We start from the raw sequence: 25,831 nt of genomic DNA on the forward strand, positions 1-25,831 counted from the left end.
ACCCGTCGGCACGATCCTTCGCTGATTTTTCCTGAGATCGCATACCACGTTTTGTTTGATTGCAGCCTCACTACCCCACGTTTCTATTTTCGATCAGTCTGTCTTTCATATTCTCGGTTCATGAAGCCATGGAGTTGTAAGACGGGCAGATTTGCCCTGATCCTTGCGCCAGCTGAGCTACGTACTTATAAAAGTTCGCCGGCCCTGATATCTTGCACCTAGGTGATCTTTGACATCAAAGTGGGTAAAACTCGCAACGACATACATTTCTAGAAATCTCGTTGATGCCATCATGAAGCTCAATCTCGGTTCCTTTATTCTTTCTATGCTGGCAACCACATGTGTAGCGAAAGTTGGAGAACTCTGCCACGATAATTCTGTAAGCATTTAAATCAATCCTTCTGCTTCTTTTCAACAAAACCCGTCAACTAACTATATCTAGGGCAACTACGGAACCTGCCAAACCACCTCATGGTGTCGCACCCATAACGGACATCTCAGCACATCTACACAAGGTCTCTGTCCGGACGACTCCCCACAAAAGACAGAATGTTGTTTCAAGCCGGAATGTTTGCCAGAGCATGATGGTTGGTATTGTGATTACGTTGGTGGAAGAGACAGCTGCGCTGAGGGTGTTTGGGGAGCGTAAGTACACAGTGGCTCTCGTTTCCATTGAGGGGCTCATACTTGGTGTGGTGGTGATGAGGATAAAAGGGTGAAGAATGAGCTGATGATGTGGTGATCTAGTAAATTTGATTGTCCGGGTCCGGCGAAATACAGATGCTGCCGTTGAGTGTTTCTTGTGCGATCGAATGGGATCGCTGGTATGGAAAGGTAGCTTGAGTTCTTGATGTTAGACATGCCTGTCCGATACTTATGAAGATATCGTTTTGTAGAATGTCGAGTAATGTCTTCTTCAGATTTCAATTGATATCTCCAGGTAACATGTTCTCGGAAGTGAGGAGGTATTGTTGATTTTCGTTTACTAGAGCCTGTGTCCCACTGTCCCGTTCAACAATGAGGAGGTTACTCAAATCAAAATTGTTCACGTCACTGATTTATTTTATCGACTGTTTCAAATAATTACGTATTGCTCGAAGTGCCAAGCATTGTAATCTCTCTACATCATCCGGACTAACTTCAGACCCATGGTCTATGTTACCAACCCTCCCAGAACTCTCTACAGGTAAGCGAGAAAGCGCTTGAATGTATCATGCAACCACTTTGCTCTACATATCCACTCCATTCAACGCCACTCTAAGCAAGCTCGAGCTTTGAACCTCGTTAGCTCGAGCCTTGAGTTCCTCGACGTCCCAATTGGCCCAAACAAATTTGCCCTTGAGGAAGGCGGCTCCTGGTGAAGCGAGCCAGACAGCAAAGTGGCCACAAAGTTCAGCTACATCTCATCTGTGTCAGCAAGATATTCAACAATACTATCAATTGGGCAGTTCTTACGCGTATCCGGTCCCACGACACCAAAACTCGCATTGAGCTCCGTGCTAACCACTCCAGGCTGGAGTTGAACAACATGCCACTCTGGCTGCTGCGCCTGTAAGTAGTCGAACATCTTCACAACCGCAGCTTTTCCAGCAGCATACGCCCAGTCATCGATCCAGATCGGCGCAATGTGCGCCATGCCCGACGAGATGTTGTAGATATGGGCATCGGCAGTCAGCACAGGAGCAAAAGCCTGCAAAGCATTGAACGCGCCGAGGACGTTCAGCTCGAGCCCATAGCGATAACTGGACTCGTCATAGCCTTTAACATTCCCTCGATCTTGAGTAACAGCAGCACTGTGGATAAATATATCGACCTTGACGTCGGAACCACCGGCTTTCTTTGTGAGGTTTTCTACTGCGGCGTCCAGACTGGCGCGCTTGCTCATATCGGCGCTTTCGAAAAGAACTTTCACATTGTTGGCTGTGGCCACCTTGTTGATCTCGGCGGCGGCGCCCTCCAGCCTGTCGATACGTCTTCCGACGATGGCGATAGTCTGGGCACCGGCTTCTGCGAACGCAACAGCAATGGCTCTGCCGATGCCTGTCCCACCGCCGGTGACAACGACGAACTTCCCCTTGGCGCTCAATTCAGGTCTCTTGGGATCGATTGCCGGGTAGGGTTCATTGTGCCATGTTTTGGTGAAGGAGACGAAATCTAAAAGTGACATTGTTGACTGATCTAGTTCTGCTGAAGGTAGATGGTAGATGAAGTCTCGGGTGAAGAACCTGTGCAATAATGGGAGCGAATGAATGTTTGACGTTATTATAAGAGCTACTCGAGCCTTCTTATACTTTCTTCTATTCCATACCAGGGCTTGAGCTCTTCCATCTTGTCACGCTTGAGCAATCGTATTTGAGATCGAACATCCGCGGAGGTTGCCAGATCCATAAATTCAGAGAAACTTTCAATCATGTTGAATATACCACAGTTAATCATCACATCCTGGTGTATTCTGATCTTGACTGTTGGTCGCTAAATCGTGCATAAAGTCTCAAGATGCCAAGTATACGTTTGTCAGCGACTGAACCCCCATGGAGGTGGACGCGCTATTCCAAATCTGGCACATAAGCAACATGCCCATTTGTCAGCTGCTTCCGTGGAAAATCTTCATCATCAATACTTCTTGTTACAAAGGATGACTTACTTTAAGTTTTTCGTGTCACAAGTGGTAAACAGAAAATCTCGGAACTGTAATGGAGGTCAAAAATCGTCAACGGAAGGTAAACATGAATCCATCCCTTTCTTGGTGGTTACATCCTTTCTAACAAGATAAATGCGGACAGGCCTGTGATCTGTGCTATATTCGCAAGCTCAAATGTGATCGATTCAGGCCTCGATGCGCAAATTGCATCACGTATTCGGCCGATTGCACACATTCGGTGCAGAGTCGCAAGTCTAAAGCCAAGGACCGAAAAAATGTAGGCAAGGATATGTTCAAGATTGCAACGCTTGCAGCCACGGCCAATCTTCCAGCAGCCCCGCCAGTAAGTTCTTCAATGTCTTCGAAATCCGAAAGCCGCAATGATTGATCCCATAATAAAAGTCCAAATGCAGATCCAGGCGGGAACCTGTCAACCAGTAACAAAGTAGCTGAACTGGCTGAAGACCGAGTTTCAGAGAAGTTAGACGAGTTCTCCAACGCGTTGAAGCTTCCACCGCTACAGTATACTATGAGTATGTTGGGTATATTCATCAACAGCTTCAATTCCGTCCTACCCCTTTTTCACGCCGATACTTTATTGAGTCTTGTTGGTGAATGTTATGCACACTCTCCTCATCAGCGGGACCCTGTATCATGGGCAGCTATAAACATAGTTCTTGCACTGGCTGCACAGATAAGCCCGATAGATGACAGAGATTACAATCAAAAGACCTACACTGATGGTAAATTCGAGTATCTGAGCAAAGCACAATCCGTCATCTCCCAGGTAATGCTGGGCGAAACTCGGCTCCTCAATATCCAGGTATTAGTTGGCGTAGTGATGGTGCTACAGACAGAGCATGATCTTACCGCTGCCCTGTTGTTCATCTCAGCCACGATGCGTCTTGTGCACAAGATGGAAATGCACAATCGGGAAGCCTCCGCCCATCTGGATCTCGTGGAAAGGAGACAGCGGGCCCGTGTCTTCTGGCTGGCGTACGTTCTCGACAAGGATTTGAGCCTACGCGCCAAACAGCCCTCAGTTCAATCCAACGATGATATTGACTTAGAGATGCCATCTTTGCTGCCCACATCTGGTGAGGAAGATGGTGGCAGGGCCGGCATCATCGCGACAGCCGACGGAAAATCAGAGATGAATTTCTTCCTGGCCCGAGTACAGCTGGCTAGCATCGAGGGTAGCGTCTACGACTGTCTCTACTCGATGAGAGCTTCCAAACGTAGTATTGAAGAGCGATCCATGGCGAGACACAATATCCTAAGTGCTCTTAAGGATTGGCAACTTTCGATCCCTCCGGAATTTGGAGCTGCAGTCGTCACTTCGACAACAGGTCACAATCCTGCAAGCGATGGCTTTTTTTGTCTCCTGCACTCAGCCGCTCTTCATTGTATTACTCTCATCAACCAAGCTAATGCTTGGGATGAAAAGTGGGTCCTCGGTCTGAGAGATCATGAGAGGGGATTCGGGGCGCTACAACTTCCGCCAGGTTGGGATGATCTGGTCCGTCAAGCTCGAGACTACATGGCCTTATTCGGTCAGACGTGCTCAAAAGAGGTATGGTTTAGCTGGTAAGTGAATCTTGCGAGAGATGGTTGCCTCTAGTCTGATCTTGATAGGATGGCTTCATGCTCTTACCTCACGGCCATGGTTATACTTATCGCCAACGATTTATGCAGTCTAGAGCATAGTGAGATGTACCGGGATAGTCAGCTTGTTGATACTGCTCTCTTTTGGCTTAGTGACTTGATAGCCAAAAACGAGCGACAAGACATTAGGGTACTGCAGGACGTGTGCTTCAAAGCGGTTGGAGAAGTACGCCGGAGGCGAACTCATGCTATGCCTGTAAATCCAAACAACTTTTTGGATTCAAGCTTCGTCACTGAGCCGTGGGCTCATCAAATATGAAATTCTGGAAAGGTTGATCAGATGCATTTTGGTGCGTGGTTGTCTGAGGCAATCGTGACGCAGTGGTGTCTTCTAAAAACTCTGGGTAATATGGGGAATAAAAAGAATGACTGTCGCCAAGATATTTATTTGATCCCGAATCTCACTCAACGCTGCTCGCGCTGCAATGTTGACTTCTCATAAATCTCGCTTGCGACGTTAACGACGAAAGCCTGAAAATACAGCGCACTGACTCCTGTAGACAAAGAAGTTGCCCGACTCTACCTAGAATGCGACGTAATCCAAGATAACTGGAGCCCTTTTTTTTCAATGAGGTTGAGATATTCAAAGAGTCAAAGACATCTGACAAACATAAATCTTAGATACCAGGTACAAGGTATTGTAAAACTCGAAAAAAGATGGGATGCTGATGCCGATGCTGAGTTCTAGCGGCTCGTTGCTAAGCATTGACAGACTTCCTTTTAACAGCCTTCACCTGATCCTCAACATGACAAGAATGTGGCTCTGAAATCCAAATGATGCTGGAGAGAGATAACCGACCCGAGATTCCGTTAGAGACGGGAACGCTGAGCTCGGTAAATAGCATTCAACATTCTTGCCCCTCACTCATCACTTTTCTTTGTTGGCTGGAGACAATACTAAGGAAATCCTTCCCGTCCTTTTGTTTTGCCATCGTACTCGGACCACAAACATTCGCATCTTTGTTATTTGCTAAGTGATTGTGGCTCGACATTTATCAGCAGCCAAAATGCTGGCGGAGATTCTAGGTTATGGGTCTCTGTCCGGAGCAATGTCGAGCTTTAGCACGTTCACTCTGAATCCTATGTTATGGATTGCCATAGGATGGATATCGTGGAGGGTATGGACATTTACCATTGAGCCAAAGCTGCGTCCCCTGAATCCGCCTGTCCTACCATATATTCTTCCCTTCGTGGGACATACAATTTCATTTCTCTGGGATCGAGAAAAGCTCCTTTATTGTGGCAGGCAATTAGTCCCTTCAAATCATTTCATAGATTAACGCAGGCTGATAACTTACCAGCAAATATTTCCCTGGAGACGCACCTTTCGCGATTTTCATCCTCGGCACCAAATACATCGTGCTCAGAAGACCTGAGGATGTGAAAGCCGTATGGAATGATACCAAATCATTTTCTTTTGACGATTACCTTCGAGCAGTCTTCGCTGGCTTTGATATCCCACCATCTAGATATACTTCCGCTTTCAAGGACGACCCCGCTAGGTTTTGGCACGGGGATGAGAACGAGGTGCCATTGTTTGTGAAGGAAAACCCTGCAAAGAAACGATATGTCGATCTGCAAGATGGGTGGATGAAAGAGGCTCTACAGCCTGGGAAGAAGATGGATGCACTGTCTGAGGTATTCATGGGACACATAGAGCGGTTGATTCCTGTGTACCTCTCGGACCCTCGGGTCAAGGCGGGGGATGGAGATAGTGTACATGGACAAGTGGTCGATTTGTACAAATGGGGACGATGTGTTCTCGCAGACGCAGGCTCGAGAGCTTTCCTAGGCATGGAGATCCTTGCTATCGATCCAGATTTCGTTCAACACTATATCGATTGGGGGGATCTGAGTTGGAAGATACCCTGGAACTATCCCAGCATTCTATCTCAGGACATGTACAAAGCTCGCGAGACTTTGGTCCAAGTTTTCATGAACTATTATTCCTTGGAGCCAAGCAAACGTCCAAATTTGAACTGGTTACTTGAACGGATGCAGAACGAACAGCAACAACTCGGCATGAGTCTCCATGACGCCGAAACTGTGGCTCTCATCGTTCTCTGGGGCGTTCACTTGAACACTTACCGTATGCTGTTCTGGACGCTAGCACATATCTTGTCGTCACCATCGCTGACAGAGACTATCCGGAAGGAAACGAGTATTGCATTTAATTCAGACGCGAACACGTTTTCCATCACTCATCTCATGAATGAGTGTCCCATCCTGGGGGCAGTATGGAACGAGGTTCTTCGTCTGTATGCCTCCTCTGCAATGATTCGCACTTGCGTCGCCCCTACCACTATTGGCAACAAAACAATTCATGTCGGCGATCGCCTATTGGGCCAATTCCTACCTATGCATCACTCAACGTCTATTTGGGGGAACGATGCATTAAAATTCCACAAAAATAGGTGGCTCAAGGATGGCGGTATCAAGAAACCGAGGGGCTTCTTTCCATTTGGAGGGGGGCATATGCATTGTCCTGGACGCGCACTTGCCAAGCAAGAGGTTCTTCTATTCGTCGCGAGGGTGCTGATGAAATATGACATTGAGCCCGCAAGGGAGAAAGTGGTGAGTCATGATAAAGATGCAAAAGGGGAGGGAGGACGGGAGATGAAATGGAAAGTGCCTGCAGTTTCCACGAAGCATACCTTGGCAACGTTAGATCCAGCGGAGCAGTTCTTGGTGAGGATTAAAGAAAGAAGTAGCTTTCAAGGATAGGGCTATAAATATGTACACGGGAAAAAAATTCAACAGCCACCAAAAAGTATGCACATATGTTCGGAATCGGTTCGATGACGGTGTTACGAGTATATTTAGAATATTCATTTCCACCAGCGGTGAGAATACGAAAAGTTAATAATAAACTCAAGCTCCAGAATAGAATGGAACCTAATACAGAAACTTAAAAGAACACGCGGCCCAATAGAATCTCCGAGACTCCCGGAGAAAGAAATCACATACACGCTTAGGTACTTTCGTACCGTAAGGTAGCTTGCGCTGGATTTCTTTCCAAGGAGGACGAAAACCACTCATCAGTAGCCCTGTTCAATAAATAACTGGCCAGCCGTCAACATACTTGATGAGATTGATACCCAGAGTGGCATCGCCATTATCCTTGGTGCCAAAGTCAGTACAGTAAGCGAGAAAATTATGGACGTAATTAGTCATCAAACAATGCAGAACTGAGTGCTTACCTTGTAGTAATGGTACACAAGCACATCGCCGTCATTATCCGTGAATACAGCACAATGACCAGGTCCGTGAACCGACCCCTGGCTCGACATCATCTGTGTTCCTCCACCCTGCATCATGTCCTGGCCTGCCTTGTCGAGGTAGGGTCCCTTCACATTCGTGGAGCGACCAACCATGATCCGGTAGGTGCTGGCGGCACCTTTGCAACAGCTATCAAAAGACACCCAGAGATAGTAGTAGTTATCTTTGCGATAGATGAAGGGTGCCTCTACAGCTTTATTGGGACGAGCGGCAATGGATGTCATGCTAGAACCAGAGCGCTTGCCAGTTGAAGAGTCGAGTTGAATTAGCTTGAGGCCAGACCAGAAGGAACCGAAAGCCAACCACCAATTTCCTGATGCATCGACGATGAGGTTTGGATCGATGGCGTTGTAGTCGGAGTTCTCGGTGGATTCAACAATAAGTCCTTGGTTTGTCCAAGTGTCTGACATTCCAGTCTTGCTCGTTGCAAGGAAGATGGCTGACTTGGATTTACCGAAGCTGGAAGCTGAATAGTACATGTAGTACTGGCCGTTGTGGTAAGAGATATCTGGTGCCCAGAGATTCTTGTCGCCATTAGTATAAGAAGTCGTCCAGGGTGCGCCATTGGGGAAAGCAGCGCCGACATCACGCCAGTTGGTGCGGTCACTGGATTGCTTGAGCCCTACACCATCTGCTGTGAATGCGGCAATGTAGCTTCCTCCTGGTGTTTTGACCACGGTTGGATCGTGAATAAAAGTTGCACCTGAGACTGGCTCGGGGTTGACGTTCTGCCTTGGAATTAGCGGGTGGAAGGCATTGACGTTCATGGTCAGCATGCTGCCAACAGCAAGAGTCTGGAAGAACAACATAATGAGAAGACAAAAAACGCTTGTCGATACGTTAATTCAAGCTACAGTTGGACTGCGGCACATCATGATTGTATATATCATGACCTCTTGCGCTTGAAACATATGACCATGCTTTCTCTACTTCACCTGGCAGTCATATGGCGGTCAGTCATTTGTCCGTTAATATTTATTATGGTTCCGTCTACTTTGAGTTTTATTTCGTTACCCACAGAGTATCCCAAGTAAGATTGAGTCAAGGCAAATACCCAAACTTCGGTACTTCGGACATGGCGAGCTCGTCTTCCAATTAGTCCTTCAGTAAGAGTGATTCGGCTAATTACCATAGTTTCCGTGGTTGATGTGGGGTTTCTGTGCAGGTGGACCCACTACCGCTCCAATCACCTGGCTCTAGTATTCCAATTCCCACCAATCCATGACTCTAAACTTGCGGTTCTTCGGTCTTCGCTGAAACAAACAAAGAAACTTCATGATGTCCAAAAAGCTCCAATAGTATCAGTGTGACCAGTCTCGATTCACCTTGATAACTGCTGTTACCGATGTGCTTTGCCGGGCCTTACAGTCACACTAGCCTTTGAGATTGATTCTTCGCTCAATCCACATCTACCACTTCGATCCTCCGGCCAGAACTCATTCACACTGGCACATCAACTCGGATCTATCGCCTGACTGAGTGAGGACTGGCTCTCAAGCGCTGCTGTATCAATATCTTCGGTCTTTGATGGATGTTACGTCTCCAGAAGCACAAACCGCAAGACAACATGGGTTTGTTGTGGGTAGCTCGATGCACGCAGTGACGCAGCTTCTGTTTGACGCCTCGGTTGGGGCTCTCCTGGGATATTGATGCTTGCTAGGATAACTTATAACACAGTGGAGCTTACTTGCTGGTTTTTATTACTGCGTCTCTGGTTAGCCGCCTGATCTCATCGGTCAGCCTTGGTAGGAGATTCAGGAAGATGGCGCGCCATCAAGAGAGCGATTATTGGGGTACAGGATTTCACCTCCACGGGACGTTACCCATTAATTTTTCCTACATTCAACAGGTCCGCTCTTCATCCAGATTAGTCTGAACGAAAAGTTAATAATAATACAGACTCGGCAGATCTGCTGGGCAAAGGCGGTTGGGCATTGTCCTAGGGGGAGCATATTGTAAAAGCCGAAGGCTACATCGCGAGATTGTTTACAGGTGCCTAAGCCCACCAGCAATGGTAGCCTCAAGAAAAAATTGGTTTTATTGTAGGGTCGATCAAGAACTTTCATCACAACTTCTTGTTTGTTTACGTTGAAAGAAGGATGATAGAATTGAGCAGGCTGTGATTGGCTCCGCCTTGCAGCAGTGGCTGAGTGCAGGTGGGCGATTCGCAAGGCACTTCTCAGCCAACACAGCATGACCTCAGCTGCCGCCACATTTTCCTTCTTCAACACCATCACGACCTCAATTTCATGACCACAAACTTGGACTTCTCGAACTTTTCTGCGCGACCATGGATCCCATATCCATCGTCGGGCTCGTGGCGAGCACCATCGCCATTGTCCAGGCAGCAGATCGCATCGGAGGCTTACTCGGCCAGCTGAAACCCCTGTTTGAGGCTCCAAGAGAGGTTGAACAGCTCATTAAAGATGTGAAGTCGCTGAAATCCCTAGTTGTCAATGTTTCTGAAGCGGCGAAGGAAATGGACCGCTCCAGTATACTTCCGGCTGAGAAAATCGAGACCTTGAAGAGTTTTGTGGACGAGGCTGAGGATATACTGAGCGAGCTTGATCGGCTCATCGACTCGTTCAAAAAGCCACTAACTGGCATCGAGAGCAAACTTAAAGTCCATCGCGGGACTTGGGCGAGGAGAGTGGGAGAGGTTGAGAACTTGAGAAATAGGATGAGGGACCTTCGGCTTTCTGTAGCAGTCGAACTTTCCACGTTGCATATGTGAGTGACGAATGCCCTTCAGTGATTTCCTGAACTTTCCCTCAGCAGCACATCACGCTACACGTGCGAGCTATTTATGCCCTTGGAGAGAAAGTCTTACTCATCCCTTCGTAGCTTCGCAGTCATCCGTAGTAACCAATCGCTGGACCAAATCACAATCCAAGCAGGCCAGCTTCTGACCGAGCACTCAACAACCCAACGATTCTTACTACAAGAATTCCCAGAGAATCGTAACATACTTTGCCAACAGCTAGAAAATCAACAATCAGTATCAAACAGATCCGTCCCACGTGTAGCAGACTCAGAATCCGATTTCGTGAACGAAGATTCTGTTGTTTGCGAAAGTCCAGCGGTAATCTTGCGGAATCTACGTAAAGAAATCGAGAGCAAATATGCGTGCTCACAATGGTGCCGATGTAGATGTCATGTCCCCTACCAAACCGACATTTCAACAAAATGGATAGGATCTGTAGGCTTGCAGATTTCAGGAATGCCATATGTCAACGGATCTTGCAACATTGAAAACTGCAAGAAGCGCTCCAAAACAAGACTGCAGGTCCACTTGGGCTTTCCAAAGTGGCTTGTGAGTCGTGTGATAACTATATCTGTATTATGCAACAGCTTTACGCAACCGCAGTTCCATTTTCGGACCTTGAGAGTGCGACAGGGCGGGGATCAGATATTCGTACACGTGAGAACTGGGAACCTTGAACGTGTCAAGAACTTGTTTGCAGAAGGCGAAGCTTCGGTTTTGGATGTGGATGAAAATAATAAATCTGCGCTAACGGTAAGTCATCAGCACTCAAAGCTCACTCTATAGCACTCAGCTCACGGATCGCAGCTTGCCATTAGCGAATGTCGATATCCAATCATTGTGTTTCTACTCGAACAAGGGTCGGACCCATTCTTGGAAGATAAATACAAACTGTGATTATTTGATCATTTGTTGCTTCTCATCAATTAGAAGGTTTCATTCCGGACTAATATTGCCCCAGGACGCCGTTTCTGCTCGCTTGGCAGATTTACACGATAATCAAAACGCCTATTACTAAACAAATGATATCGGAATTGTTTCCCAAAGACTTTGATGACGAAAGATGTAATTGTGGAATGAGCAAACTTCAACTTATGATCACCGAACAAGTAGAAGGGAATGTGGAAGAAGAGATTGAACTGACCAGGAATGATATTGACCACCAAGACTCGTTGGGGAAAACGGCCCTACTTTGGGCCATTCTAGGCGGTAAAACTGGCATTGCCAAAAGCTTGCTATCACATGGAGCCGATGTTGCACTGCCTGATTTAGCAGGGCGCTCTCCCCTGCATGCCGCTGCAATGTTTGATAGTGGGTCTATCACTCTGCTTTTGGATGCAGGTGCCAGCCCCCATACAAGACAAAAAAGTGGCGAAACCCCGCTACATTTTGCTGCTCGCGCATGCCTTCGGGATCCCCTCCCATACATGTCAAAGCTTCTGGATGCTGGGGCAGACATAAACGCTCAAAATCATGGGAGATTGACTCCTTTGGTTTATGCGTGTGAAAAGAAAAACAACGCTGCTGCTATTGAGTGCTTGATACAACAAGGTGCAGACATAAATCTTCCAAACAACGACGACGACTTTCCGATATCAATTGCCATTTACTGGAAGCACGCCAGTTATGTGGAGATGCTGTTGGAAGCTGGAGCTGAATGCAAGGGAACTACTTACAATGGCAATGTGTTGCATTATGTTGCCCATCGGGGTAATATCGAGACGTTGCGAATTTTCATCAGATGGCGGGCACGGTTGATTGGTTTGGACGTCAACTTGAAAAACAAATATGGCAGAACGCCAGTAGAATATGCACAGTGGCGGAACGATGTGTCCTGGGAATGGGCAGAGGCTTTCGATGAACTGATCAGTGCAATTCTGGAGGACCAAGATACTGCTGCCGATGAGGCTGAGGGGACGGAAATGTCTGGGGTAGAGCGGGTTACTTTTGATGACGCAGACGATTCTTGGGGCGAGTTTGAGAATAGCGGCCCTGGGACTGAAGGCAACGATGAAAGGTTTGGGGTAAAGAATTTCTCTAGAGAAGGTGATGGCTACGACATATTTGAAGATGCGTTGGAGACGCAAGATACCGTGGGGATTCGGGGCTCTGGATCATCACTGGATTGTTGAAAACTGACTAGGAAACATTTCAAATTCTGCTAGGATCATCTGGGTTGCTAATTAATCTGTATTTTTCAATATCATTACATTATGTAACTTTTCAACGCTAAAATTACAGGACACTTCCGCTAAAAACCGCCGCTGGGATAATCAGACTCAGCACATCCAGGCCCAGAACTTGCCCCAAAGTGTAGTAGGATCCTCAATGGACCAGGTAGCATCGTCATCTTTCGAGGCATCGGTATCCAGATCAACCTCGTTGCATCGCACATAAGTAGTCCTCATGATCAACTTATGTCCAACAAACAACACGACGAACAAAATGACGCTGACGTATGATGTGAAGAAATCGGAAACGTTCCATGGGAGGAAGGACGTGAAGCCTTGCGTGATGATGATCAAGATGTTGAAGAACAGTCCGTAGTATGCGAAGTAGGGCTCCCAGAACGCCTTGTAGGGCAGGGTGTCGCGGGATACGTTCCGGGCAGCAAGAGCGCGCATGAATGCGATGTGGCAGCCGTTGACGCATGCCCATGTAATGAAGCCGGCGACGGCAGTGATGTTCATGAACCAATCGAAGACAACGGCAGCGTTGTTTGACAAGTTCAGGAAAGCGAGGAAGCCGAAGAGCGAGGTGATGATCACAGCTGCGTACGGTACTCCGGATTTGGTGGTTCGCTTGAGGAATACTGGGGCAGACCCATCGTTGGCAAGACCGAGGAGGATACGGCTTCCGGAGTAGACGTTCGAGTTTGCGGCTGAGATGACGACAAAGAGGAGGACGGCGTTGATGAGGCCTGGAAGAACCTTGACGCCAGCAAGTTTAGCAGCAATGACAAATGGCGACGCATTCGCATCAGACTTGTCGGAAAGCAGATCTTCGTTGGTGTATGGGACCAGGAGACCAATGCAGAAGATCGTGCAGACGAAGAAGAACAGAATTCTGTAGAAAGTCTTCTTGATGGCGGCTGGGACGTTCTTTCGTGGGTTCTCGGTCTCTCCAGCGGCAATACCGACCAACTCCGTTCCCTGGTACGAGAAACCAGCTTGGATCAAGACAGCCCAAAAGCCAACGAACTTCGCCATAGCTCCTCCACCGACTTGCTCCGAGAGGTATGGAGCAAAAGCGCCTGGGTTCTTCCAGTTGTCGAAGCCGATAACACCTTGCTGTCCGGCACCGGAAGCGATACAAATGGCGAAGATGATGAAGCCCAAAACCGTGATAACCTTAACCATCGAAAGACCAAACTCAAACTCTCCATAGAATCCGACAGGCAGCATGTTAATGATAGTGATAACGACCCAGAAAACCCCGATGAAAATGCCGATCGAGAGCTCGGGTGCCCAATACTGAATGATAAGTCCCGTGACAGTTAGTTCCAGAGCGAACGTCATAGCCCACGAGAACCAGTAGATCCATCCCATCGCAAATCCAAGAGAAGGGTCGATAAAACGTGTGGCGTAGGCTGTGAAAGCTCCAGTGACAGGCATGTAAGTTGCCATCTCGCCAAGCGAAGTCATAACTGAATAAATAATTGTTCCGACAAAAATGTATGCGATCAAAGCGCCAGCAGGCCCTGATTTTGCGATCGCACCACCAGATCCAATAAAGAGACCTGTACCGATTGTTCCACCTGTAGAATCATAAGTGAGTGATTTCGTGGAAAGTCTTGGCAAACATACCGATGGCAATCATTTGAAGATGACGACTCTTGAGCTTTCTCTTCAGTCCAGAAGCATGCTGTGGCCCCTGCTTCTCAGCATCTTGGGCGCGATCACTGCCACTCAACGGCAATGACTTCACAGAACTCGTATCTCTGGCCTCCTTCATTGCACCAGCATTGACATTTGATTGGTCCATACTGAAAATTGATATTGAATGCAAACAAACAAGAATGAAGGTGCAAAGCAAGAAACGCTGACTCGAACAGGATCCCCGGATCAACTTATACAAAGAACGAAATGAAAGATTTTCTTGAAAATCTTACGTTTGTGCAGGTGGACCCCCGGAATGATGCGAAAAGCACCCGGTTTAACTCACGTGATGCGGCTGTTAGGCCTGAAAAATTGTGGAAAATTTGACAAACCCTTCAAAGCCCGGCCTTGGTAGCGAACTATATTGCCGGCTATCCATGGTTCAGATTGTTTTTGCACTTGTGTTTGGTCCGCTTAGTGGAACCTTTACCCTTTTCGTTCTCCACGATGGCAAATGTCGTGGAGGAGATGGGGATGTTGTCGGCGGAGGCGACGACGATGTTGTTCTGGGTGTGGTGTTGTTGGTTTGAGTTTTCAGATGCCAAGGATGTTCGGATAACTTGCGGATATTTCTTCACAAATCCTTGTCAGCCACGGCCCACGCCACCATCACAATCCCATGCGTCCTACAATTTTGGAGCTCTCGAAATACCATTGCTTCCTCGAAGATAACGAACAAAGCCATCACTGACCAGGAAAAGTGGTTGAGCTACTCACACGTCAGCAACATCCTACCGTATGGTCAGGCCGACCAAACCACAGTCTCGAGTCACCAGTAGCTTCATTTGCTATCAAGACCATAGCATTGCTAATTCCCCTTAGCTGCGGGTGTTTATCTATAGATCCTCTTTGCTTGCATTGGCGAAGGTTGAAGATCCACAAGCGTCACAGACAATATTTTGTACGGGTAAAGATAGGCGAGACCCGCTGCCGGCGGAAAAAAAGGGGGGTGAACGAGCCCATATTCGGATTAGTTTCCAGCCGGCTTATGAGTCTGGCCATGGTGGAATTTTATGTCCTCATAGGGATTGCCTTTCACTCTCTAAGTCTTCGCGTTGTTGCTGCTGTCCTTCGTTCGGCTATTCTCAAGTGAAGAAGTGACGAAACGACGTCTTCGTCTCATACATTTCATCGTCGTCGAGTTCCATTCCTTTCCGTTGCCCCTACGAGTAGACACATTCCTAATTTTTCATTGGCTTCTAAATTCGTATCGTGTATTGCTGCTAAGTTTCATTGTGTCATTCTAGTTTATGAAAAGACTGAACAGGCCAGTTCAAGAACGAGTCTTGCCAGGCATACAACTAGCTCTCGTTTTGCTAACATATCAAAGAGTGAGCACATGTCCGGAAGCCCCACCGTTGTTGGGTCTTGATTGCGTTCTCAGCAAGACTCAAAAGATCGAACCTGTTGCGGTCGAAGTTTCTGCTCAAAGAGTAAGGAAATCTGGCACGCCCAAACGCCTCGCTTCTAGGAAGCAACCCAGAATCACGCAGCAGTACATGGAAAGTCTGATTATACTAGATATATTAGCGAAGGGAATTTAACGAGCGGTCATTGTGTAAACGAAAGAGGAGTGACAACCGATCTATGGCAGGGAACTGATACGAAAAGTGCAGAATGTCATCACCCAGATGCTGCAGCAGCTGCAATGCCGAAGTCGAGCCGACGTCGGGATGCGCCACTCCAGACAAAATGAGTGACAATTACTACATCTCAAGGTTGATGAAAGCCACGATGCAGTATCAGTGTCATTGGTCACTGAGAAGCATTTGTCAGCGTCACACCTTCCTGCATACTAAGACGGCTCCGGTTCCTGGCTATTCCACTAAAGCTATGCACGGAAAACAGGCAATTGACATTTTCTGCTTAAAGCTTGATTGCTTATACACTAACTTTTACAATTTATAGTTGTTAAGGTTGAATAAGGTATACTCGGTAGTATATATTAACACGTATGTCATTTAGCCCTAATTCTCATATAATGTGTTATTAACGTCTTTGTCTCTCATTTTGTGAAACTTCAACACACTGAACCAGCTAGCAAGAAAGTCAATAGTCGATTCTTATAAAAGACCATATGAGAAGACTTCAGTTCTAAACTCCCACTTTGATCAACTTTTATGACAATACCAGAAGACGAATACATTAGGAAGGGTTTTGGATTTAGTTGGAACGAAACGCAACGACGGTTACAGAGGACCCTGGTTAGATTCAACATCTACCGTCTGTTATAAGTGTCTTGAGCTTATGACTCGCAAAATACGAAGCCCCTCCTATTGCTCCTCCCGACCTCAATTTTTTGGCCACGTCGTTCTGCTCTTTTCTTCGCACCTTGACTGGCTATAGAGAGCCTCCATTTTTGCTGAGCTTACGACGACCCCAAAGTCCTTTGCGATATCACGGAGGCCAGGCCAGTGGCTACAACACTACGTGTACAATCTCTACTCTACGACTACGACTGTTCTGGCATTGTGTCAGGTCCCGGCCTGCGGCTTGGTAGGAGGCATAAGGAAGGCTGTTGAGGAGTAGGGTGACGGAGGCATATGCAGATACCTGCCCCTGAGCGGGAGGATGGCAGGCCTCGCCTGGTCTTACATGCATGCTGGTTCTTTGGAGGCTTTTCCCTGGCAGGGTAGTAACATATATGGCTATGCGCTCGGCTAGTTGTTGGGGGTAAGAATAACGGGGTAATACCCCCCCTTAATACTGTGCCGAAGGGATATCTGTAGGGGCTATGTGCCGTTGATGTAGGATTGGTAGTATGGGTAGATGAGAAAAAAACACCGATCGATGTCAGTGTTTTCTTGGCTCGTAGGCAGAGAGGACCTACTAGTGTTATATAGTCTCCGACTCATACAGCACAATAAAAGGAATACACAAATATAGTTTCTTCAGGCATCGTGGTGGTGGTGCAATTGAGGAATTCGATGGTTTATTTACCTCTAACAATTTTATGGAGGTTTCGGTGTTCCTCCGGAAAACCGTTACAGTATTCCGGCCTGAGCCAGGGCTAGCTGGCCGCAGCTGAATTTGCGCGTGCTGCTTGAAATCACAATCTACAAGATCTTCTAATCGTAGGACCACAGACCCTACCTAATCGGCAAAGCTGCGCCTCTGGGTAGGGCGCACCAAAAAGCAAGATTTTTTTAGGGTTCGCCACAGAAAGCACAGGCGAGACAGGCTTCACCACAGGCACCCTAAATCCTTACAGCAACATCAGTAACTAGTATCAATTTTGCGGGGCGAGCCCTCGCGATTTTTCTGGCCCTCACCTAACTTTGGAAAACGCCTCGAATTACTATACCTTAATAACAACTTTATATTATAGGCTCTAAACGCGGAATTAATAATGAACTGTTCAATTTTATTTATCTCAGAGCAGTTTAAGTGCAGTGTGTTATTTGTAAAGTTATAAGAGGGGGCCTGAAACACAGATTTGTGGCTCTGCTTTCACAACATACTACTAAGCCTAAGCTAAGCTCAAGCTAAGGAATCTCAAAAGATCGCGATTTCAACAGATCGATTATTTCTTAACAGATAACACGCTGCACACTATTAAAAATAGATAAAATTACAAGATTAATATTAACCTTTATAGATATCTATTTTCTAAGTAATCTTAAGTTACTTTAGAGAAGTTAGAGGTGGGTCGGAAAGGCAGATTCCACACTTTTCGTGAGGGTCGCTTAAAATACCGATTGATACTAGTTACTGATATTGCTGTAACCGAGAACGCACGGCCGTATTTTGTATGCGTTTTTAAGAATCTTGCTTTTTGATGCGCGTTTGCTTTTTGGTGAGCCCGACCTGGAGGCGCAGCTTTGCCGGAGGTCGTGGTCTCTGATCCAACAATTAGGTCCTTGAGATGGCCCAATATCCGTACTTACAGGTTGTGACATACCATTGGTCTGAAGCAGACAACTCCATGATCTGCGCCTCGATGGGGAAAAGTAACGAGCAGGATTATCCAGCTTCTGCCACTGCCTCCATATCAACAGGAGCTCTGAAACGATTACCACTCGAGCTCATTCATAACGTCCTAGGCCACCTGGACATTAGCACGATCGGGTCTGTCAGGTGTCTGAGCTGGAATAGCAGACTCATAGTAGACTTGTTTCCGCCATACCGAGATCTTACTATTTATGCATCTTCAGTCCTCCGCGTTCTTTACTCTACACATCTCGCGTCAGCTTACAGTGTAGGGCAGCTCTACACTGTCCTTACGAACGATCGATGCATATGCTGCGAAGCTTTCGGACCGTATCTCTCACTCATTACATGTGAACGCTGTTGCTTCTCGTGTCTCTACGACTCAAAGATGGCTCCAACCACTCTCTCTACCGCTGCTTCTGCATTTGGTCTCTCCAAGAACGAGATAGAGAAGAAGATCCCTGTTGTCACAACACTCCCAGGAATGTACACTATCGAGCGCACGGAAAAAAAAAGGATATTGAAAGTTGTGAGCGTGAGAAAGGCTTTGGCTCTTGCCCTTGAAAAACAAAACAAAACTCAACCGGTGGGAGAAGACCTCACAAATCTCGATGAGAACGCAAAAGACCTTATAAAACACTACAATGATCCCATCCGTTTTATGGTCTCGACGCCTATTCCCTATCTCAACACCCGAAATCATCATACGGAATCAGGAGTTTGGTGTCGAGGATGCGAGTTGGTGTGGTATAGAAACTCTAGTCGCAAGTGGTCCAGTGATTGCTACAAGAGAGTGTTAGATACAGCATATCTGGAGGAGGAATATCTATTACATTTTGAGGAGTGTGAGGCTGCAAAGGAGCTTTGGGGACTCTTTCTACGCGAGGGGAAAGGCTTGGAGCATTTGCACAGGGGACGACACCGGGAGTGGGCTTCAAGGAATGTGGAAAGATGAGTCGTTGTATAATCTAGTCTGTTACGAGGTCAAGTCTCTTTTGATGACCTCGGACTCTGTACAAGAGATCTGGAAAATATCAAAAATATATATATCCTGAGACAATCCAGATATATTAGGGGGGGTTCCTTGTTCCTATTTATTACCTATGCTATGTCATGCCTTGTCATCCTTACCATAGCTTCTCCTGACCTCTTACTGCCCAACAACGTTCGGATCGTTCTTCTCTCAACTACCGCTTCCCGATGATACCTGAAATATCAATCATACACATATGCTAGGAAAGCGAGAACCTACCTACCTTTGTGAAAAAGTATAGTCGGCCAGCGGGTAGGTTACTGCTCAAACAACTAAGGCAGTAAACGAGAAAAGGAATACAATATCTTTACCACCTGCTAATATCAATAATTGTAAGGGGTGGACCCCCTTAGGTTCTCGGAACTAGTCTGAGACCACATAACAAAGTCTACAGATCATAAAATTGATTGATTCTATTTTAGGTCCAGCGAAGCAACTCACTTACCTATCTCTATCCCTCATCTCTATCCCTCATCTCTATCCCTCATTTCTATCCCTCATCTCTATCCCTCATCTCTATGCCTCATCTCCATCTTTTATCTCTGTTTCTTTATCTCTATTCGCAGCCACGTCGTGTATAATGTACCAAACATCAAAGGGAAGGTCACAATTCATGATTATGCGCAGTCGCATGTTTATCATCAAAAGGGGATCTCTGCTCATATATGTTCATTGGTTGTCGTATCATTGTCCTCAACGGAGGTCCATCCTTGCGCAGCCAACGCGGGGAGGTAGATTAAGGAAGCTGATTCTGTTTGCCCCTGGATGAACTGGCGGCCTACGGTTGCAGCGCGGCTCTCTCTTCCATCGATACGGACCCTGTACTGAATTTTAGAAAGAGACTAGAGAGGAGAAAGAGGCTTGGGCATTGATGGATACAACGGCGCCTCGAGTCTTGAGCTTGACCAATGTAGGCCAGATGCAACTCATCTTTAGTGGCTAGAGAAGAGCTGGCAGCACCTCCTCCGACCGATCATCACATTCGGTGTTCCCCAACATCCATATTTTCAATTATCTTTCCAAACTGTTGGCTTGAGCAGGTCGTGTGTAACTTCCAGTTGCCTAATTGGGTTAGTTTCAGTGGTTTTACATGCGTTTCGCACCGCACTCAGCACTCAACTTCCTATATGAACAAGAGCATCATCAAATCCATGAATTTTGCCCGAATATATCGATCCACCTGACACAAACCTCCTTACCCAGTATATATCTTGTCTGTCACGTACATAAAGCAATCTTGCATCCGAGCGAAAACATCCTAGAACCATCACACAGAACAAGAAAATGGCAGGATACATTGAGAATATTTCCCTACTAATTTAGCCACTCTCGGACGCTCAAGCCTCGATCCTGGACTTCTGGTTGGACTGCCTCTATTAATTTAGAAAAGGACGAGTGTGTATTATGCGAGTAAGCTGCACTTATGAGGTCACTATCTGTTAGTATTTGTGGGCCGTACTTATTTTCTTTTCCTTGCTTACCTACCCCTAACTTCTTCTATTGCTGAAGATAAGTATCTTGAGATATTATGGCTCATGGGACCCTACGGGTATGAAAATAATACTCCTAAGACTGTAGATATTCTCAAGGAATTCTCCCGAGACTCCTAGTGTCCCAAGAGCTATGCTGTCTCAAGTTAAGTATCTTAAGAGCCGTATTCTTATCAGACCTGAAAAATCTGAAAAGAAAAGTCTAGAGAGAAATTTTTAGGAGATCACGGGTCTTGAGATGAGATTCTTGAGATATCACAGCTCTTAGGAGAGCGTAGCTCCTACTGGAAATTTCGTCACCTCAGCGTGCTAGTGATTATTACAGTGTGGTCCAAGATTACATCTAGCCCTCCTCAATGTCATGGGCGGAAAACAGGCAATCGACATTCTCTGCTCAGAGCTTAAATGCTTGTGTACCAACCTTTACAATTCATGGTCATTAGGGTTACACAAGGTATACTTGGTAGTACACATTGACACGCATGTCATCGTATAATAAGTTGTCAACGTCTCTGCCTCTCATTTCGCGAAACTTCAACACACTGAGTAAACCTGTTAGCAAGAAAGTCAACATTCGACTCGCATTAAAAACCAAACGAGGAGACTTCAGTTCTAAACTTCTCTGCTTCAGCACTCTTGAGCCTCAAACATGTCTCAATTAATCGCCTCAACGGGCGCATCTCGCAGGCTCAACAACCCCATGAACCTTTTAGAAGAGAAATATGACATAATTATTATCGGTTCTGGAGCGGCCGGTCTCGTCGCAGCACTTCGGGCCCACTATCACGGCCTTCATCCCCTCCTCGTCGAGAAGTCTTCCCACATCGGCGGCGCATCAGCCGTTTCAGGCGGCGCCGTTTGGATTCCTAACAACCACCTCGGTCAGCGTGCCGGTATCGAAGACAGCATTCCCAATGCTCTCAAATACCTGGAGACAATCATCGATGATGTCGGGCCCGCCTCATCTCGAGAACGCAAGATGGCTTTCCTGACTCAAGGGCCGATGATGGTAAAGTGGCTTGAGAATGAGGACTTCAATTGGGTGCACTGTGCCGGGTATCCAGACTACTATGTTGAGAGGGATGGTGGTGCTGTGGGTAGGACTATTGAGGGGAATGTGTTTGACTTGAAGCAACTGGGGGATTGGCAGGATCTCCTGACGAACCGGAAGGCTGCGGGTGCTTTTGCGATGCACACGTATGAGTACCGGTGCGTGGTGAACTTCAAGCGGACTTGGGAGGCATTCGGTACCTTCCTACTCGTCATGCTCAGAACTTTCTTCTGGAAGTTCTGGGGATGCCTGCCAGTCACCCTAGGTATATCTCTGGTGGCTCAGCTGCTGTATCTTGTTAAGCTGCGTGGAATCGAGGTATGGCTAGGATGGCCGATGGTCAAACTCCATGTTGAGGATAGTATCGTTGCAGGTGTCGTGGTCAAGAAGGACGGAATTGATACACTAATCCGTGCCAAGCGAGGCCTGGTACTTTGTGCAGGAGGTTTTGCAAAGAATGACACAATGCGTCAAGAGCATACAAAGGGGCCCATTTCCAATAAATGGACATCAGTCCCAGACGGAGACATGGGTGATGCGATCAAAGCTGTACGTACTGATACAACTCGAATTTCTCTTTCAAAGATCTCAAAGTATTTGTGGAAATGGCTCTACACTTCGCAAAATTGACCGATATTCGCTGACTCTCTTGCTATTTAGGGTCAAGAGGTAGGTGGAGCTGTCACTCTCCTGGACGATGCATGGTGGGGTCCAACATTCGTCAATCCTGCAAGCGGCGAGACTCACTTCGCACTCGCCGAACGCTCTCTACCACACTCAATCATCGTCGATTCTCAGGGCGCAAGATTCATGAATGAGGCTCAATCATATGTTGACTGTGGCCATGCCCAATATGAACGGCACCAAACGGTCCCTGCCATACCAGCGTGGCTCATCTTCGACTCCCAGCACCGTAAGAAGTACATGCTCTGGGGCAATCCTCCTGGAAAGACACCGGAGGAAGCTTTCTCTTCTGGTTTGATCACTAAAGGTGCCACTATTTCCGAATTGGCTGGAAAGATAAAGATTGATGCCCAAAATTTGGTCTCAACAGTTCATCGCTTCAACTCTATGGCATCTACAGGGAAGGACGAGGACTTCAATCGTGGTAACTACATCTATGATCGATATTTCGGTGATTCTAGCTTCAAACCAAACCCGAATCTCGGAACTCTGGTCGAAGCTCCATTTTATGCTATGCAAGTCTGGCCTGGGGATCTTGGTACTAAAGGCGGCCTACTGACGGATGAATATGGGAGAGTCCTTCGAGAGGACGGTACACCGATCCCAGGCCTGTATGCCGCAGGTAACAGTTCTGCATCTGTCATGGGTCGGACGTATCCTGGTGCTGGAGGAACACTTGGTCCAGCAATGACATTCGCCTTCGCTGCTATAGACCATATTGCAGCGAGCAAGTGATTTGGCTACGTCATGAAGGAACTTGCCACATTTACAACTGCTGAGGAGCTTCACTCATATTTTGCAACAGACTTCGTCCATGATGGAGACTGTAGAATTGTTAGCAGAGGACCATGCAGACGGACATCACAACAGTTAATGCAGTGACCTTCAGAAATTGATGTTTCTCAACAAAGTCAATTATCTTAATATCTATCTGCTGCAAAATCGAGTGGTGTGGTTCAAGATTACACCTAGCCCACCCGAATGCCCCCCTCTCAAATATGTTGACAATAATAGAACCTATTCGGAATACTCGCTGTACGACACTCATTCTCCGCCCCATAAATCTGCATAGACACATGTGCATTGCACGTACCCATACGACGGTCCAACCACAGTCTCCTCGCCAAGTTATCTCCAGGTAGAACAAATTTCTCCAGTTCCTCCCTCGCTATCCTCCACCCTCCTATCCCAAGCTTAAGAGCTCGTACCATAGAATCGACATCAGCATGTACGACGCCGAATATGTACGTGTAGACCTTCTCCAGCGAGTTCATGTTCGTCAACATCCACGACGTATCGATGTCGAGCGACGTGGATTCCAAGAATGTCGGTCGATGGACCTTGAAGGAACCCAAATCTCGGGCAACGAATCCTTTGATGGCGCGAGTTACGGGATCGAGTCGTATGAGGAGGTTTTGCAAATGTGCTTGTAGTGCGAAACCGTGAAGCAGGACGGAAGGCAAGGTAACCCTGAATAGTTGTTTGCAGAATTGTCTCAGCACTAGAGTCTTGTCGAAATCTTCTCCCCATATTGCGTCAATGTGCTCGATCATCCCTGCGCATACAATGATGCGGTCTCCCGTTCTCGCAGCTATTGACTCGGTGCTCTCTCGGATGATGCAGCCTAAATGCTCGCTTTTGGATGCCGCTGCTGCGACCTCACGGGCGACTATTAGGGAACCACCATAAGCATGGACAGCTTGCTCGACAACTTGCAGGACAGGCTCTAGGCGGTGTCCGATCGTTATCGCCCAAGGCCGTAATGTTCGAACTATGGAAGTGATTTTGATAGGTAGCGGGATCTTGACACAGAAATCTGGCGAGGCGATAGATATTGTGCGTAGTGAGCTTTGAGGACGGCCAGTCATTGTCTGCGGCAGAACCTGAACCTCGGGAAAGGTATCGAGAACATTCGACAGTTGCAGTTCGTGAACTGGTAGAATGACTCGGTTGTCATCCACTTCAGCCTTTACAAGCTGCTTCATCCAGTCGTTGTAGTCGCCAACCACCTCCATCTGGTCTCTCGGAATGGAAACGAGATATAGCTTGGCAGTCTTGAATTCATCCACTTCAGGATATCTGCATTTATGCCACGGATGCGCGCGGTGTCCTTCGATGAGACTTTGTTCCCAATCGATTGATGGAGACTCAAATCTGATGACTGGGGGGTTGTTGTATACCGCTTCCAAATTGAGGGCCGAGTTCTCAAGTTCTGGGAGCAGCTTGGAAACATCCATACCAGCCCACCTCCCACATATGTTCATCATACACGATCCTTTGAGATGGATTGGAACACCATTGTATGTGATTTCGGTACCAATGTCGAGGGGGTGAACATAACCTGGGAAGTGGTGCTTCTCTACCAGCTGTAGGGTGATTGCATCTGTGGATTTGGGATGAGAGATCGTTACCGTCTTCTCTGTGAAGGTCGACTCGACGAGTTTCTCATTGATCATACAGGCCGCAACTCTCGTGAAAGACACAAACTCCGCTCGTTCTTGATTCGAAAGTTCGCTCATGGCACTTGTAGCTGTCAGAGCGGTGTCCGTTGACCAGGCCGTAGAGGTCGAACCCTCAGTCCCCGATTCTGAGTCTACAGTCTGATAACTGCTATAGGCGTCAGACTTCTTGCATAGAAAGAAACAACTCATCTCGAAAGAGTGATTGCAGTTTGTTCTCTGGGGTTTGCTATGTGTTGCTTGGCGTGCTTGACACCACAGGGCGGAGATCAACATAAATGAATTTCGGGATTGGAGGTTCCAGTCCGTAATGTCACGTTGATCATCTGGTTGTGTACCATGAGCCTTGTTTGCTTGTTCTGGGTTATCCAAGAATTTGTGGGATATCCTATTCCCGGTCAGAAGGGATAGGGATCCATGGATCTTCTCAGAGTTTGCTTGGGCCTAATCGTGATGTCTCCATGAAAGCAGTTCTATTCAAGACGCCGAAACACAAAATTAAGCACTTTTTTGCAATGTTTGTGTAATTTACTCTATGCGCTTGCTTTTAGGTGTGGCAAATTGTGGAATTTCTAAAGCTTCTCCGTGGTACAATCTGTTCCACAACCTGAAGTACTTGTGTCGCCATATTCTTATTCGCCGGTATTCGAGATGGCGCCGACGATTGTAGCTATAACATGATCTCTGTATCCTGGTGAAGCTCAAATTCAAAAGCAGACCATTTCAAGTTGAGTTTAAACTCACCACATGAACTGGATGCATGACTCAAATGCGTTTCGGCATGTCGGATACGCCGACAGTCATTAGTAACGGTAGTGGTGGGGAGGCCTATCGAATATACTGTGAGCCTCCATAATGTATGAGGCTCTGATACTCGGTGAGATCGATCGAAGATTTGCAGCTACATGATCACGAGCATGACGGGTTTACTCGCTAAAGTCTTGGGGCATGGCTCGC

General features: G+C 47.0%; 10 protein-coding genes across 10 annotated transcripts; 6 read left to right on the forward strand and 4 right to left on the reverse strand.

Annotated features, from left to right (window-relative positions):
• Positions 1-48: 48 nt before the first annotated feature.
• Positions 49-1,053, forward strand: ONS95_014215 (uncharacterized protein). The gene is made up of 3 exons (XM_058507869.1): positions 49-379; positions 443-645; positions 748-1,053. Exons 1-3 carry the CDS (start codon positions 293-295, stop codon positions 791-793), a joined length of 336 nt encoding a protein of 111 aa, XP_058357040.1. The 5' UTR covers positions 49-292; the 3' UTR covers positions 794-1,053.
• Positions 1,044-2,484, reverse strand: ONS95_014216 (uncharacterized protein). The gene is made up of 2 exons (XM_058507870.1): positions 1,456-2,484; positions 1,044-1,396 (listed from the first exon to the last, which is right to left on the reverse strand). The coding sequence occupies exons 1-2, from the start codon at positions 2,165-2,167 to the stop codon at positions 1,230-1,232; spliced, it is 879 nt and encodes a 292-aa protein (XP_058357041.1). The 5' UTR covers positions 2,168-2,484; the 3' UTR covers positions 1,044-1,229.
• A 149-nt stretch (positions 2,485-2,633) lies between these two features.
• On the forward strand, positions 2,634-4,686 carry ONS95_014217 (uncharacterized protein). The gene is made up of 3 exons (XM_058507871.1): positions 2,634-2,720; positions 2,784-4,228; positions 4,277-4,686. The coding sequence occupies exons 2-3, from the start codon at positions 3,171-3,173 to the stop codon at positions 4,563-4,565; spliced, it is 1,347 nt and encodes a 448-aa protein (XP_058357042.1). The 5' UTR covers positions 2,634-2,720; positions 2,784-3,170; the 3' UTR covers positions 4,566-4,686.
• Positions 4,687-5,313: 627 nt separating this feature from the next.
• On the forward strand, positions 5,314-7,030 carry ONS95_014218 (uncharacterized protein; the record flags this gene model as incomplete). Its single annotated transcript, XM_058507872.1, has 2 exons — positions 5,314-5,372; positions 5,608-7,030. The coding sequence occupies 2 exons, from the start codon at positions 5,314-5,316 to the stop codon at positions 7,028-7,030; spliced, it is 1,482 nt and encodes a 493-aa protein (XP_058357043.1).
• On the reverse strand, positions 6,398-8,362 carry ONS95_014219 (uncharacterized protein). The gene is made up of 2 exons (XM_058507873.1): positions 7,507-8,362; positions 6,398-7,426 (listed from the first exon to the last, which is right to left on the reverse strand). The coding sequence occupies exons 1-2, from the start codon at positions 8,359-8,361 to the stop codon at positions 7,358-7,360; spliced, it is 924 nt and encodes a 307-aa protein (XP_058357044.1). The 5' UTR covers position 8,362; the 3' UTR covers positions 6,398-7,357.
• Positions 8,363-9,875: 1,513 nt separating this feature from the next.
• On the forward strand, positions 9,876-12,481 carry ONS95_014220 (uncharacterized protein; the record flags this gene model as incomplete). The annotated part of the gene is made up of 4 exons (XM_058507874.1): positions 9,876-10,315; positions 10,430-11,102; positions 11,157-11,242; positions 11,311-12,481. The coding sequence occupies 4 exons, from the start codon at positions 9,876-9,878 to the stop codon at positions 12,479-12,481; spliced, it is 2,370 nt and encodes a 789-aa protein (XP_058357045.1).
• Positions 12,482-12,530: 49 nt separating this feature from the next.
• Positions 12,531-14,458, reverse strand: ONS95_014221 (uncharacterized protein). The gene is made up of 2 exons (XM_058507875.1): positions 14,156-14,458; positions 12,531-14,106 (listed from the first exon to the last, which is right to left on the reverse strand). Exons 1-2 carry the CDS (start codon positions 14,331-14,333, stop codon positions 12,629-12,631), a joined length of 1,656 nt encoding a protein of 551 aa, XP_058357046.1. The 5' UTR covers positions 14,334-14,458; the 3' UTR covers positions 12,531-12,628.
• A 3,568-nt stretch (positions 14,459-18,026) lies between these two features.
• Positions 18,027-19,233, forward strand: ONS95_014222 (uncharacterized protein). The gene has a single exon (XM_058507876.1). It carries the CDS (start codon positions 18,093-18,095, stop codon positions 19,110-19,112), a length of 1,020 nt encoding a protein of 339 aa, XP_058357047.1. The 5' UTR covers positions 18,027-18,092; the 3' UTR covers positions 19,113-19,233.
• A 2,096-nt stretch (positions 19,234-21,329) lies between these two features.
• ONS95_014223 (uncharacterized protein) lies at positions 21,330-23,150 on the forward strand (the record flags this gene model as incomplete). The annotated part of the gene is made up of 2 exons (XM_058507877.1): positions 21,330-22,280; positions 22,392-23,150. 2 exons carry the CDS (start codon positions 21,330-21,332, stop codon positions 23,148-23,150), a joined length of 1,710 nt encoding a protein of 569 aa, XP_058357048.1.
• Positions 23,151-23,407: 257 nt separating this feature from the next.
• Positions 23,408-25,150, reverse strand: ONS95_014224 (uncharacterized protein; the record flags this gene model as incomplete). Its single annotated transcript, XM_058507878.1, has 1 exon — positions 23,408-25,150. One exon carries the CDS (start codon positions 25,148-25,150, stop codon positions 23,408-23,410), a length of 1,743 nt encoding a protein of 580 aa, XP_058357049.1.
• Positions 25,151-25,831: the final 681 nt, after the last annotated feature.

Source organism: Cadophora gregata (assembly GCF_030347475.1).
Source record: "Cadophora gregata isolate MNR1 chromosome Unknown scaffold_8, whole genome shotgun sequence".
Lineage (NCBI taxonomy): Eukaryota > Fungi > Ascomycota > Leotiomycetes > Helotiales > Ploettnerulaceae > Cadophora > Cadophora gregata.

Excerpts from the sequence above, each read along its gene's own strand:
- ONS95_014215 (XM_058507869.1), top strand. The coding sequence starts at position 293 with ATGAAGCTCAATCTCGGTTCCTTTATTCTTTCTATGCTGGCAACCACA. Across the intron at positions 380-442 it reads AACTCTGCCACGATAATTCT|GGCAACTACGGAACCTGCCA; the intron begins GTAAGCATTTAA and ends AACTATATCTAG. Across the intron at positions 646-747 it reads GCTGAGGGTGTTTGGGGAGC|TAAATTTGATTGTCCGGGTC; the intron begins GTAAGTACACAG and ends GTGGTGATCTAG.
- ONS95_014216 (XM_058507870.1), bottom strand. The coding sequence starts at position 2,167 with ATGTCACTTTTAGATTTCGTCTCCTTCACCAAAACATGGCACAATGAA. Across the intron at positions 1,397-1,455 it reads TGTCGTGGGACCGGATACGC|CTGAACTTTGTGGCCACTTT; the intron begins GTAAGAACTGCC and ends GATGAGATGTAG.
- ONS95_014217 (XM_058507871.1), top strand. The coding sequence starts at position 3,171 with ATGAGTATGTTGGGTATATTCATCAACAGCTTCAATTCCGTCCTACCC. Across the intron at positions 4,229-4,276 it reads AAAGAGGTATGGTTTAGCTG|GATGGCTTCATGCTCTTACC; the intron begins GTAAGTGAATCT and ends TGATCTTGATAG.
- ONS95_014219 (XM_058507873.1), bottom strand. The coding sequence starts at position 8,361 with ATGCTGACCATGAACGTCAATGCCTTCCACCCGCTAATTCCAAGGCAG. Across the intron at positions 7,427-7,506 it reads TTGTGTACCATTACTACAAG|GATAATGGCGATGCCACTCT; the intron begins GTAAGCACTCAG and ends TTTGGCACCAAG.
- ONS95_014221 (XM_058507875.1), bottom strand. The coding sequence starts at position 14,333 with ATGGACCAATCAAATGTCAATGCTGGTGCAATGAAGGAGGCCAGAGAT. Across the intron at positions 14,107-14,155 it reads TCTTCAAATGATTGCCATCG|GTGGAACAATCGGTACAGGT; the intron begins GTATGTTTGCCA and ends ATGATTCTACAG.
- ONS95_014222 (XM_058507876.1), top strand. The coding sequence starts at position 18,093 with ATGGCCCAATATCCGTACTTACAGGTTGTGACATACCATTGGTCTGAA.